Source organism: Bos grunniens, chromosome 26, assembly GCF_055505025.1.
Source record: "Bos grunniens cultivar Pamir isolate PY7600 chromosome 26, Bosgru_T2T1.0, whole genome shotgun sequence".
NCBI lineage: Eukaryota > Metazoa > Chordata > Mammalia > Artiodactyla > Bovidae > Bos > Bos grunniens.
Window position 1 is genome coordinate 5,418,455 of NC_141190.1, and position 15,829 is coordinate 5,434,283.

At 36.6% G+C, this 15,829-nt stretch overlaps 1 protein-coding gene across 1 annotated transcript in view; it reads left to right on the forward strand.

Moving 5' to 3' along the window:
- Window positions 1-15,829, forward strand: part of LOC147343960 (protocadherin-15-like) — a 1,781,617-nt gene that overhangs the window by 1,272,309 nt on the left and 493,479 nt on the right. Inside the window, exon 9 of the mRNA XM_086377653.1 lies at window positions 3,430-3,549. Coding sequence (XP_086233779.1) covers window positions 3,430-3,549 — 120 coding nt within the window. The remainder of the gene's footprint in view (window positions 1-3,429; window positions 3,550-15,829) is intronic.

A 15,829-nucleotide genomic window follows, 5' to 3' on the forward strand; every position in this document is an offset into this window, starting at 1 on the left:
ATATTTATATAAAACGTGGATACAATGCTTCAGTGAAGAATATTGCAAGAAAGATTAGTAAGGGAATTTTTCCTTTTGAAGCATTGTTCCTGATTTTTAGGTTGGCTCAAGCAGCAATGGCTCACAAGATAATTGAACAGTTAGCTACTCCCATTTTACGTTCAAGTTTCTGTTACACATCTTCATGAAATATTGAATTTTCTTGCTTTATTTTCTTTAATTATTACATGTGCATTTGTGTATTTTCTGTATTTTCCTAAGAGTTGTATAAAATCATTTATGGAAAAAAACACGAACTAAATAAACAAGTAACACACTCAGGCAGCTGCCCAAGGTGATAATCAGCCCACACATAGAATGCCCTTCAGAAAAGCAATTTTATATTTCTGAGACTTGTTGAAATGTTAAAGGACATGGAATACGACCATCTGTACAGCATATGTGCCCTGAAAATTCTGTTTAATGATGTATAGGAAAACACATTTTAACAAACAACCTATCATGTGAAGATTTTCACTCCCCATATAATATTTAGAATTATGTGTGTATTTATATAATGTTAATACGCGTGTGTACATAGATATGTACATATTTTTGTTGGGTATATATATTAATGTATTCTATAATATACTTATTCATTTTCTATATATATATATATTTATTTAAAAGGATATTGCACGTTTTAACTCTATTTTGCTTGTTTGCATCTAGTATAGGCCATTTCATTGGAGCCCTTTGCCTTTTGCCAGACTTTCCATATTGAAACAAAATGTTTATCCTCTTTTTTTCCTAGCTGTTTCTCTTATATTAGCTTTAAACATTCCAAACCCTCGCTTATATCTGAGTGGTAGATCATGAATAAATGTGTGTAGTTCAATTACTGATACATTTTAACATTACATTTTACATGTGTATGTCTGTGTGTGGATATTTACTTACTCCAGTAGTGAAAATGAACAATCTCTGCTAATATGTTTGGTCTAAATATGCAACTATGGAAGGAAGTAAAACTCACTAGTCTATGCAAATGTTGAGCTAATAATTTGACATACTACTTGTCGTTTGCTGTCAACAACTAAATATCACCTCTTCAAAGTTGGGTCAGAAGTCTCATGAAGTTGCTCAGTCTTGTCCAACTCTTCGTGACCCCATAGACTGTAGCCCACCAGGGTCCTCCATCCATGGAATTTTCTAGGCAAGAGTAGTGGAGTGGGTTGCCATTTCCTTCTCCAGGGGATCTTCCCAACCCAGGGATCGAACCCGGGTCTCCTGCATTGCGGGCAGACGCTTTATCATCTGAGCCTCCAGGGAACCTCAGCCTACTTCCAAAAATTTCAGACACCTACTGTTCAAGTTTTCTGGCTTTTTCCTTTTATGTGTGTGTGGTTTTTTTTTGGGGGGGATAACTTTTTAATTCAACTCTGTGGCACAGTTATCTACTTTGGCAACAAAGATCTTTAAATATTGTTTTATTAAATATCAAGAAGCAAAATTTTGCCATTCAATTTTAAATTTTCATAATTAAATATATCAAGAGTGAGTGAATTTTTGTAAGAGAAATCAAGGCACAAATACATTAGAGTGGGTGAATTTTTACAAAACAGTGACATATTTGGGGACAAGGGACTACATTAAAAATATTAAAATGTTGGCTTGGAAGCCTTTTAGTTAACTATTTCCAGTGGTGTGTCCATGTTCATATATGTGCTATTTAAACCATCTCCTCTCACTTTATATTCAGTTCTCTTTGAGCTGCAGAAAGTAAAAGTTTACCTTTAAAAGCTACTTGCCAGGAGGACTGACTTTATAAATACACTACTTTGTACTTACAGTTCCCCAAACCATGGGTTCCCCAAAGCATAGTTTTAAAATCACTTTTAATTGCAATTGTATCCTTTTTCTAAATCAGAGATCAAAACTACTGTGGTTGCTGTGCCACTGGATGTAATGGGGGTGTGGGGGGCATTAAATTCATACTATAATTCTTTAAAAGCTATTGTCAACTTTAGAACCAAGAGATTTCTTATAAAATCAGAATATTAAAAGATGTACTATTGGGTTAGCCAAAAAGTTCATTAGGGTTTTTCTACAACGTCTTTTCCATAACATCCACAACATCATTGGAAAAATCTGAATGAACTTTTTGACCAACCGAATAGCATTGGTTCCATATTCCATTATGAGAATTTCCTGAGGCCAAGTAGCCGATATCCTTTTAGAGAAGGATGTGTTCTTTAGTCGCCACATTCCCATGAGATGTGCTTCACTCCTTTACATTGCCTGATGGATCCCTAGATATCTAGGTTTGTAATCCCTGCAAATGGAAGTAAATGAGATGATTCTTCTTTTCTCTCCCTCTATGAAGCCATTTCTCCATGAAAGAACCCTATTTAAAAGCTAACAAAACATATCTCAGAACAAAATGTAAAAATCTATTTTCTTTAGAGGCACAGGTCCTGTGTTTATTGACTAAGTTCATTTATTCATTGTGACAGTGCAATAATTAAGAAAGTAAAGTGTAAAATATAAGAGTAATGAAAAAGGTGCCATGTACTGACACGGAGTAGGGAAATGCTATGTCAGGAATGGTTTAGAAGAAGATGATACCTAATTAACTTGGAAAATAACTAATGAGAAGGATTCTATCTAAAACTTGAGAACTGGAGACTCTGGATGTAGGAATACATTGTGAAAAGACTTACAAGAGAAAACAACGGTGATTCTCTGATGGAGATTAATAAGAGATAAAGCTAGATATTCAGGCCAACTGTGAAATCATGGTCTTATATGACACATAATGTTTTATTGTTGGTTTAATTCAAAATGAAAAGATATTACTATCTCTCCAATTCTATCAGACAATGGCTTTCTACTCAACCAGTACTACAATCACTAAAGAAAATCCCAGCTTTCTCTCTCTTTTGATAGACAAGGAATCCATAGTTTCCAACTTTCTTCCTCAAATTTGCAACCTGCATGTAATTACCAACCTGGATTTAATTGATCTCTCTGATTTCTTTTCTAATTTTAAAATAAAGTGATTCTTGATAATTCCTTCATACAATATAAATCCTAGCTTATAGATAATCTGATGCACCAAAGTGTTTTTAAATAGGAACAACAGATGCATTTTCTCCACAAGTTTAAGATGCTAATGTTTATAAACTGGTCCAAATGTGCTTTACACTGAATCAGGGGCTTCTGTTTCTTTATGCAAAGCAAGGACTAATGTTGGAAATTTCCAGACTTTCAGGGACTCCTGCCTAAGTTTTCCAAGGGTTCTTTTGAAACACTTCGAGTCTGTGTTTGTGGGCTGCTGCCTACTTTTTTCCTTTGTGTGATTAATGATTGTGTTTTTTGTGCTGGAACATTTCTGGTGTGCTGTTGATCAAATGAGAATTGACAGTTTGTCTTTTGTATTCTTTCCAGCTCACTCCAGTTGGCACCACAATCTTCACAGGATTTTCAGGAGACAATGGAGCTACAGACATAGATGATGGCCCAAATGGACAGATAGAATATGTTATTCAATATAATCCAGACGATCCAGTATGTAAATATCGACTTGAAATGTAACTTCACTATAAGTAGTAAAATTAATATTTATTTAAGCTGATATTTATTATATTCTTCTATTGCTCAATTCCTAGAACCATGTTAGTAATTGTACTATTATTAATAACTATCCCAAATTACATTTTACGATATACTTTTGCTACATTTATAGGCTAGTTTTGGATGGGTTTTGTTGGTAAAAGTTTTAAAATGTCTTCATAGGTATAATAAGTCATTTTTATTAAATCTCTATTATGTTGGTTGACTCCTAAGCATTCTAAATAAATCACTTCATGTGTTATTACCAATGTAATACGTATGTTTTATGGAACTTGCAAATTAATACCATCACTACCCCTCTCCACCAGTGAAACCTGAGGTAGAAAAGAGGACAAAGACTCTAATTTTCAAAAAAAAGCTTTTTTTATTTTGTGTGTGTTTTTGGTTTTTTTTTTTTTTTGCTTTAGACAATGGGGCTTCTATTTTGTTCTCTAGGCTAAGTTCTTTCTAAGATATAGGATATATAATACAAAAAAAGAAGAATTGTTTTCTTGAAACTAGACCTGAAAGTCGTGCCTGCTATCTTTCTCTTCCTCTTTTCCCCAAGGCAGCTTCTCAGAACACAAAGGGCTCCTCAAAGTAGTTTTACAATCACTTAAGTGATGTTTAATTAATGTTTCTCCTTTATGTTTAATATTAGGAATATAAAAAGTGGTGACACTAACATGTCTTTGTTTTGAAATTATATATCTCTTATAAAAGCTCTAAACAAAAAAACTGTTGAGCTTACAGATACTAACAACTCTCAGGAAGATCTGCCTCACAAATCGATTGTCAATAATGAATTCAGTTTCTCATTTTATCGTCACAAATCAGTTAGTAACAGTGTTTCTATTGTATAGGAGAGAACACAGGTTCCCAGGTGACATGACTTGCCTGGCTGTTATTGCTGTTGTTCAGTCATCAAGTCACGTCCCTCTCTTTGTAACCTCATGGATTGCAGCACCCCAGGCCCCCTGTCCCTCACTGTCTCCTGGAATTTGCCCAGGTTCGTGTCCATTGAATCAGTGGTGCCATCTAACACTCAGCTATGTCTAAGCTGGAGAGTCAGGACTTGCTTTCTGAGTAGTGTGTGCTCCACTCTTCCTCTGCTGTGCTCTAATAAAATAGTTCCGGCACTTGTGTTAAAATAAAAAAAAATAAAAAAAATTGGAGAGCAAAAGCAAAACACAAAAAGCCCATGAGTATAGCAGGGAAAAGGGACGATTTAGGGGGATTTTGTTTTTCCCCTAAAAACTATGCCTCCACATGTTTATAGGCAGACACAATGATTCCAAGAGATGGAGAGAGAATGAGAATGTGACAGAAAAAGACAGTAATGATATAAGGTGTTACACAGAGGTAGAATGGAAAAGATAAAAGGAACAGAAGAGGGCAAGAGAAACATTTTTTAAAAGATAGAAACATGTAGTTGACTATACAGAATATTTCGAAACCATTTATTTTCTTACTATTTAGATTTTTAGAATAATCAATTGTATGCATGTGTCATGTTTTTAGCTTATATTTTATGAGGGTCATTTTCTAATCTTTACTCCTCAGTTTGTAAAAATGAAACTCCCACAAAGTAGAGGATGGTCAGGTCATGTATTTTAAGGAAATATTTATTATGTTGCATAAAAGAAAGAAACTTATCCAAGGTTTGATATAGTGTGAGAAAAAAAATGAATTACTTGGGAAATATCTCTTAGAACTTTCGTGAGGCTGAAATACCTTGTTAGCTATGCAATAATTCCTTCTGAATGCTTCCCCTTTTCAAGGATTTGTGGACTCAGCATGAAATATAATATCATATACTTTTGCTACCTACAGATAGAATAAGTCAGTCACATGCAGTTTCCAAATTGGAAAAAAAGAAAAAATGTTCTTTAACAAGCTAGCACTACTATGGAATAAAGAAAGAAATTCTCTGATCATGGTTAATTGGTGAGGCAAAAGATTAAGATGTCATGACAGCACTTAACTTAGAGTGTGTGTTTTGAAAGAGTAAGCATTAACCAAATCACATTCTTATAGAGTGAATCCAACTTTAATCATCATAGAGACTTAATGATCAACACCACTTTCTTCTCGTGTAAAATATCTTGAGCACTATCTTATGATATTCATATTATTAAATTATTAAATCTCTAGAAATTCTGCTTATAATTAAAAGCATAATTATATTATCCAGCTTATTTCTTAGTATCAAACCAAGAAATGTAATACATATGTATGTGTTTGTAATACATACACGTTTGTATGTATTACAAATGTGTGCACGCTAAGCCACTTTGGTCATGTCAGACTCTGCAAGTCAGTGAACTGTGGCCCATCAGGCTCCTCTGTCCAAGGGATTCTCCTGGCAAGAATGGGAGTAGGTTGCCATGCTCTTCTCCAGGGGACCTTACCAATCCAGGGATCGAACCCACATCTCTTATGTCTCCTGCATTGGAGGCAGATTCTTTAACACTAGTTCCACCTGGGAAAATATGTAACCTCAAATTGTGGACCCTTCTGGCTTTTGCAAACACAATATAATTTTTAAAATAAATTTTATATAATTAAAATTAGTTTATTTAAAATTGAGGATGTTAGTTGCTCAGTGTGTCTGACTGTGACCCCATGGACTATAGCTCCCCAGGCTCCTCTGTCCATGGGATTCTCTAGGCAAGAATATTGGAGAGAACAAACATATGGATACCAAGGGGAGGGGAACGAATTAAGAGATTGGGATTGACATAAATACACTACTATGTATAAAATGCATAACTAACGAGGAACCTACTGTACAGCAAAGTGAACTCCATTTGATGCTCTGTGGTGACCTAACTGGGAAGGAAATCCGAAAGAGAGGGGATGTATGTGTACATCTGACTGGGTCACTTTGCTATACAGCACAAACTGACATAGCAGTGTAAAGCAACTATACGCCAATAAAAATGCAAAAAAAAATACTTTGCATTATAGTAGAACAGAAGATACATTTGTAAATTTCTACAAGGATGACTTGGATAATGTAAATGAGTGACATGATGGAGGTAAAGTGGATATACACATATTGTCTGTATGATAGAAGTTTGTTTATGGGAAAGCAATTCAACTCTAGCTGATTAATCATTGGCTTATTGGAAATCAGGACCACGGTTGTCATATTTTTTACTGTCTGAGCCACCAGGGAAGTCGTATTTATAAAACAGTAAAGCATCTGTCTACAATGCGAGAGACCCAGGTTCAAGCCCTGGGTTGGGAAGATCCCCTGGAGAAGGAGATGGCAATCCACTCCAATACTATTGCCTGGAAAATCCCATGGACAGAGGAGACTGGTAGGCTACACTCTATGGGGTCGCAAAGAGTCAGACACAACTGAGCGACTTCACTCACTCACTCATGCCATTTTCTGGGCTTCCCTGGTAGCTCAGCTGGGTGGGGAAGATTCTCTGGAGAAGGGATATGCTACCCACTCCAGTATTCTTGGGCTTCCATGGTGGCTCAGATGGTAAACAATCTGCCTGCAATGTGGGAGACTTGGGTTCTATCTCTGGGTTTGATCCCTAGGTTGGGAAGATCCCTGGAGAAGGGCATGGCAACCCACTCCATTATTCTTGCCTGGAGAATCTCCAGGGACATAGGAGCCTGGCCAGCTACAATCCATGGGGTTGCACAGAGTCAGACACAACTAAGCTCAGTACATACCATTTTTATTGATTCTAAGTATATGCATTAATACACAATATTTGTTCTTCTCTTTATGACTTACTTCACTCTATATAACAGTCTGTAGGTTGATCCATGTCTGTGCAAATTACACACTTTGGTTCCTTTTAATAGCTGAATAATATTCCACTGTATATAGGTATCATATCTTCTTTATCCATTCCCCTGTTGATGGACATTTAGGTTGCTTCCATGTCCTGGCTATTGTAAATAGTGCTTCAATGAACATTGGAGTGCATGTATCTTTTCAAAATATGGTTTTCTCCATATATATGCCCAGGAGTGGGATTGCTGGATCATATTTATTTTAGTTTTTTAAGGAACCTCCACACTGTTCTCCATAGTGCTTGTACCGATTTACATTCCCACCAACAGTGTAGGAGGGTTCCTTTTTTTCCCATATTCTCTCCAGCACTTCCTGTTTGTAGATATTTTGATGATGACTATTCTGAGTGATGTGAAGTGATACCTTATTGAACTAATTGTATTTTTAAAAGTGAAAAGAAAAATTCAGAAAAAAAAGAGAAGAATTTGTCTTCAAATGTTCTATGGAATTTTTAATTTTAGAGAGTTTATCTTACTCAGAAAACTGCAATTATGTTAGGTATCATTCTGATAGTTTATTGATAAATCTTATTATTAACAGATTGATACGACTGTTCATACAATAGATTATCATATTAGTTTTCTTCTCTTGGTCTTTTATTATTTTATGCCAGACTTCACTGACCTTCATTCTGCATTTCAAGTGCTTTCCCAAAAGTAGTAAGGAGAGAGCTGATGACATATCCCTTACAGCAGGGTCCAGTGGACTGAAAGCAGCACAGCATTTTCATTAAATCCCACTGCCACTCAGAAAAGCACTTAAGACATTTCAATAAAATGCCTGGGCTACTTCTTTCTTGGAGGTAGTAGAGTGGTCTTTCATCATCTCCTCCTCAGTAGATTGACCTTCTTTTGTAATGTGCTTGATTCTCTTTAAATTTTGAAGGAACTGAATAGGAAAAAAGAAAAGCCATCATTTATTCTGTAATGTAAAGGGGTGTAATTCTTTTGAATTTCGTGAATCAGGAAGATAAAATTACTTTTTTTTTTTTTTGCCTTTTTGATTTTATTGAAGTATAGTTGATTTACAATGCTGTGTTAATTTCTGCTGTACAGCAAAGTGACTCGGTTATACATATATATATATATATATATATATATATATATGCGTATTCTTTTTTTATTTTTTATTAAAAAAAAGAAAAAAAATCATTTTGTAAATGCAAAAGATGTCTGATAAATCATTATCTCGAAGCAGTTTTGCATATAGGTCAAAGTCCAAATTTCAGATATTACTAAAATATCTGAGCTAAGCAAAAACAATATTGCTTACTGTTAGATAGTTTACTAAAAACATTACCTTACACTTTGATACATTTTTTTATAGAATATATTATATGGGATAGTCGCATGGCACCATAGTCATATTATTATTTTTTTTAATAATGAATATTCATGTTTAATTCAGTTCAGGTCAGTTCAGTCGCTTAGTCATGTCCAACTCTTGCAACCCCATGAATCACAGCATGCCAGGCCTCCCTGTCCATCACCAACTCCTGGAGTTCACTGAGATTCATGTCCATCGAATTGGTGATGTCATCCAGCCATCTCATCCTCTGTTGTCCCCTTCTCCTCCTGCCCTCAATCCCTCCCAGCATCAGGGTCTTTTCCAATGAGTCAACTCTTCTCATGAGGTGGCCAAAGTATTGGAGTTTCAGCTTTAGCATCAGTCCTTCCAATGAACACCCAGGACTGATCTCCTTTAGGATGGACTGGTTGGACCTCCTTGCAGCCCAGGGGACTCTCAAGAGTCTTCTCCAACACCACAGTTCAAAGGTATCAATTCTTCGGCACTCAGCTTTCTTTACAGTCCAACTCTCACATCCATACATGACCACTGGAAAAATTATAACCTTGACTAGAGGGACATTTGTTGGCAAAGTAATATCTCTGCTTTTTAATATGCTATCTAGATTGGTCATAACTTTCCTTCCAAGGAGTAAGTGTCTTTTAATTTCATGGCTGCAATCACCATTAGGTTATTGCTTAAAGTCTTTGTGTTAAAATTTGAACCCAGGTCTTTTCACTGTGAGTCTGTGACATTTTAAATTTACAATATACATGTGCTTTTGAAGTTAAACAGAAACTTCTAAATACAGTTTCCTAAGACAAGGAAATAAAGTATATTGTAATTTTTCCTGTATCACTAAATATGCATATGCATATTTGTGTGTGTTTCTGTAGCAGGGAGGAATGAGTTTTTTGGAAACAGAGAAACAATCACCAGAATTCTGGTATTTTACTAGGAGCAAATTAGTATTGCTGTACTTCCCAGTGAAACTCATTTGTGCCTTGGTCCTGTCATTAGATCACCAGGAAATATACATGTACATGAGTGTGTGTGTCTCTGTGTGTGCAGGTCCCAAAACCAAATCTCTCTGCTTTCAAATTGAATTTCTAGTCCTTACAGTTGAATGGAGAATATAAAAAACAATATTTATAAATGTAGCATGAATATGAGAAGCCAAACAGAATCTTTCCTGATTATTAAAAAATGATGGATGACCAGAGTTCTCAGCTGAGAACAGATAATTCAAAGTATGTCATTCTCTGTTTCCAGATCATCTACATCTCTGGAGCTCAACACCTCCTTAAATGGCTAGGGGAGAGGTGTTATCTTATCTCTATTGGTACTTAGTCAGCTTCCCACAGGTTAATAAAGAGGGTCATAGGGGAATGAAGTGCACTCAGAGAAACATGGAATTGATAGAGTCAACATTCTGTCTCCTTCTTTGCTTAAGTCAGTGTGAATATGTGTGTTGAGGGTGGGCATTATATATGCCTCCTACAATTTTTCTCATACTTTCAGCAGTGAGAAAATAATTTAAACTGCCATATATGCCCATTTACTCAATGGTGATTTGCCACTTGTCTGGCAGTTACTGAGATACTAAACTGCCAGGAAGTTGTGAGTGGACCTTTCCTAATGGAGACCAGATGCTTGGGGCCTGTGGATACTAAGAGGCTTAGTCATCATTGGAATATCTATTGAATAGCACTAGGCAGGTAGAGGTCAGCATTCAAATTCTCATCACCCAAGGAAACCTGTGCTAGTTTGTGCTTTACAGAGTAGTGTCCAAAATTAACAGAAAGTGGGTCAGGGACTTACTTCCAAAAAATGTAGGGGGCTTAAGGAGAAGGATACGACCGTGCTCCTACACCTGACAAGGCACCGGCGGCCCACTCCAGTACTCTGGCCTGGAAAATCCTGTAGATGGAGGAGCCTGGTAGGCTGCAGTCCATGAGGTCACTAGGAGTTTGACACGACTGAGTGACTTCACTTTCACTTTTCACTGTCATGCATTGGAGAAGGAAATGGCACCCTACTCCAGTACTCTTGCCTGGAAAATCCCGTGGACGGAGGAGCCTGGTAGGCTACAGTCCATGAGGTCACTAGGAGTCTGACACGACTGAGTGACTTCACTTTCACTTTTCACTGTCATGCATTAGAGAAGAAAATGGCAACCCACTCCAGTGTTCTTGTCTAGAGGATCCCAGGGACGGGGGAGCCTGGTGGGCTGCCGTCTATGGGGTCGCACAGAGTCGGACACGACTGAAGCGACTTAGCAGCAGCAGCAGCAGTGCTCCTACACTCCTCTCCTTTGTTGATGAAACAAATCACTAAGGATGAAAGGAGAGGCCAATGAATGGTAGAGGGAAGGAGGGTATAGACTTTTTTCCCCTCCCAACTCAAACAGTTCTTTGACAAAGTCTAAGACTGAGATACTGTTGATATGCATGATCACACACACATATATCTGTATCAGAGTTATTGAAAAGTTATAGGATCCTATTTCCTGGTGATCTAATGACAGGAACAAGGCACGGATATGTTTCATTGGGAAATACAGCAACACTAATTTGCTCCTGGAGAAGGCAATGGCACCCCACTCCAGTACTGTTGCCTGGAAAATCCCATGGACGGAGGAGCCTGGTAGGCTGCAGTCCATGGAGTTGGACACGACTGAAGCGATGCGGCAGCAGCAGCAGCAATTTGCTCCTAGTAAAATACCAGCACTCTAATCACTGTTTCTCTGTTTCCTACAAACTCATTCCTACCTGCTACAGAAACAGACACAAATATGCATATGCGCATTTAGGGACACAGGAAAAATTATAATGTAGTTTGTGTCACTTTGTTCTAACCAATTTCCTATGAAATTCCATTTAGAAGTTTCTGTTTGACTTCAAAAGTACATATATGTTGTAAATTTAAAATGTCACAGACTCAGTGAAAAGACCTGGGTTCAAAGTTTAACACAAAGAAAGACTTTAAGTAATAATAAATATTATTATTTATTATTATTATATTTAAAAGTCCATCCCAATTTAACATAACTAACTCCAATATAAAGAAAAATGAAATAATTGTCCATCTTAAAATTGTGTTATAGGAGCTTAGGGACTTCCCTGGTTGTCCAGTGCCTAAGACTCACACTCCCAATGCAAGGGGCCCAAGTCTGATTCCTGATCAGAGAACTAGAGTCCATGTGATACAACTAAAAAGATTCTACATACCTCAATGAAGACCTGGTGTGGTCAAATAAATAAATATTTTGAAAATGTATTACAGGAGCTCACTATTGAGTTGAGTTCACAAATGACAATACTCTTATATACTTAACTTGATCTTTTCTATCTTCTAGTTTACTTTTTCTCAAAGTAAAATCTAAACCTTCTACTTGAGAATTACCCAAGAGTTTTGTTAGAAATACAGAATGTTTGAGAATTCTGGAATTTGGAGGAATAGATACTCAGAATCTGAATCTAAGTGATACATTTCTACGATCCTTATATACTCTAAAGTTTGATAAACATTGTCACATCGCCTTATCATATAGCAATTAAAAAATATATATATTTTCTTACTAAATTTGCTCATTTTTGTTCCTCCTTAGGTAGAACTCTAGACATGTCATTAGAGCAGGGCATTTATTTGAGTTGATCTAATCCAATATTCTTCTTTTTTTTCCCAATATTCTTTTTGTTAGAGAGAAAATAAAGAGCATCACAAGCATTTACCTACATTTTGCTTCTGCTTTTTCTCATGATTATTATTCTATTTTTTTAAGACAGAATGCACACTTCATAAATAATTGCTTCTTAATAAGTTAGCTAATTTTAACACAAAGGCTTTTCATATACAATAATTTATAAACAGCATTGATCTTAAAGCCGATAGTCTCCTTAGTTTCTTGGAACATAAATATTGATGGAACTACTAGCACATGGAAAATCTCAGATGTCTATAAAAGAGTAATTTGAAAATAAGAATTAGGTTTAATCAAAAATGTGTTACAGGAGCTTAAGAACTTCCCTGGTGGCCCAGTGACTAAGACTCACATTCCCAATGGAGGGGGCCCAAGTTTGATCCCTGATCAGAGAACTAGAGTCCATATGTCGCAATTAAAAAGACTTGGCATGCTGCAGTGAAGATGGATGTTCCATCCAAAAAGTGCTCTTAAGAACAATAACAACAATCCCTAGTTAGCAATAAAATCCCTAATTACTAATTGTAATGTTAATAAAAATTCTATTAATAAAGATTGTCAACTAAAACAGAATCACAAACTTCCATTACGTTACTTGACTAGAAACATCAAGGTAAGTATCTCCAGATCATAGACTGAGATCCTTGAGAAATCTGTAAGGGAAAACAGAAAATACACAAATAACAAATGTTGTTTGGAAAAAACAATATATCATAAGATCAAAGACTTAATCCTAAATTGGATGACAAAGAAGATTTTACTGAGTAGGATTTATAGAATTTATAACTCAGAGAAATGAGGGATAGGATCTTTAGGCAGGAGAAAATTAAAAGCAAGTGTCACCTGTAAAGAGTCATGGCATAAATGGAAAAGAGAGGGGACTACAAGATGAGGACACATGGACAGGAGATAATGTATCAAAGTGCTTTCAGCTGCAAATAATAGAAAACAATTTAAAGTGACTTTGCCGACAAAGTCATGGATTATCTCTCATAACAGGTCGTTCAGAGAAGGGGTGGTATCAGGATTTGTTAAGCAACTCAGAGATATCACAGAAATGACTTTTATCTATTTTCTGCTCTTCCATTTTCAGCATTTTGTTTACTTCTAGATTAACTGTATCAGTAGTTCCAAAATGACTGCTGACATTTCCAAGTTTTATATCCTTATAGAAGCATCTATAAGCAGAAAAGGGGAAAAAAATTCCCCTGTGTGTCTCTCTCTGTTTACAATTAAGGAAAGTGCTTCAGATTATCTAGAAATAGATCTCATGCACATTCCAAAACAGTCACTGGCAAGGTGTGGAATGTCCATGGTTGGAGTAGATTTGTCAAAACTCACTCTACTTAGGGGCATATGTGTCCCTGCTCAGTCACTCAGTCCTGTCTGACTCTTTGCAACCCCATGGACTGTAACCCACAAGGCTCCTCTGTCCATGAGATTTCCCAGGCAAGAATACTGGAGTGGATTGCTGTTTCCTTCTCCAGGCAACCTTCCTGACCCAGGGATCCAAACCCGTGTCTCCTGCATTGACAGGCGGATTCTTTACCACTGAACCACCTGGCAATCCCTGCTTAGAAGGATAGCGTCCCCTAAAGCACAAAGCTACCAGTTACCTGAACTATTGGAGTTCTGACACCAAGAATGAGATGACTTTTTGGTAAGAAACCCACCATTTATTTCATAACTATACTAACAATTGATATATGGCTCTGTAGTAATTGTCTTAGACAGTTAATAGGCCTGTAACAACACACTGAGTTGTGTTTTATAGTGTATATGGCAAATATTAACTGAAGTGTCCCCTATAACTAACTTAGATATTTAGATTAAACCATTTTTACATTCCCTGGCTTAGTTTAGAGTCCTACAGGGCTCCCCAGGCGGCACAATGGTAAAGAATCCACCTGCCAATACAGGAGATGCAAGAGATGTGAGTTTGATTCCTGGGTTGGGAATATCCTCTGGAGTAGGAAATGACTACCCACTCCAATATCCTTGCCTGGAAAATTCCACGTACAGAGGAGCCTGGTGTTCTACAGTCATGGGGTGGCGAAAGTCAGATGCAACTAAGCACATCACACAGTGTTTAAATAGGCAAAAATGCAGGGAAAATGCCGAATGTCTGTTTTTAGTTGTAAATATCTCACTTGGTACATTTTTTAAAATATATTTGTATTTTAAAATGTTACGTCTTTAAATGACTGTATCCAAGAAGACTTGTAAAGTCAATTGCATGAGCACAAGAGTAAATCATTAAAAAATATGTATCAATTGTGTGCTGAATGTGTGTATGTACCAGAAAGAGAGAGAGTCAGGGAGGGAGGGAGGTAAAGAGTCAGGGAGGGCGAGAGCATGACTCTAGATATTGAAGGTTAATTTGCCTACATTCCCCTGAATGAACTTGAAATGGGAGATTAGATTTGACTCAACTGTTCTCACATTAAATTTCAGTTCCTAAGTAACTCCCCTCATGTCAGCTGAGGATGTAAAGACACACGGACACACCAACACCTCCCTCCCCACACACACACATGCATATACTTTCTTTCTCTTTCCTTCCTTTCTTATCCTTTCTTCCTCCTGCTTGTCTTGCCCCCTCCCACCACTCCTTTTTCTGAAATACGTATCTGAGTATTTCATGTGGTATCCACAATCACACACCCACCTGCCACTACACGAAACAGTCACCAAAAAAGCTCCAGTGCTAAAAGTAGGCTGATTTGCTGTCGTAAGTGATAGACTAGTTTATCAGTCTTCAGAATGGCACTCAAACACAAACGTGATGTAAAATCCCTTGAAGGATAAGAGACAGATCTTATAAATTATATCCTCTTGAGGAATGACTGTATTTTCTTACTCTGACGGTTGCTAATACCAGAGCAGCACTGGTTGGAGGCATTTTGGAGGTTGCCCTTATGAACTGCATGTTACCAAGAAGAAACACAGTCCCTGTTAGGGTAAGGGCAGCAGATTTGAGGCTTGGAAAAACAAACAAAAACAACCTATACCACATTCTTTTTCACAAAAGCACAGTTTCAAGTTAATAGTTGTATATCTTTAATACAGTACTTGAAAATATGAGAATATAGAATGGACTGCAATGTCATAAAGGACTATTATGATAAATCATAAATTGCAATCATTGAACTCTTTGGTGATTAAAACAATTGTGAAAAGATAATGTGGTAATAGGAAAGATCTTCAGACATCTGGGCTTAGCTTTAGATATATTCCGGGGATGTTTATGTGTAACTCTAATAATATGTGAAAAACTATCACAAGAAGTAAGTTTCCTAGATATCATTATCAAAGTAAGACCTACTGATTAGAATGACAAATTTTCAGAAATAAGAACATTAAACCTGAAGCTGACATTCACATTCTGTTTTTAGATGATGAACATGTTGTCTATAACTTTC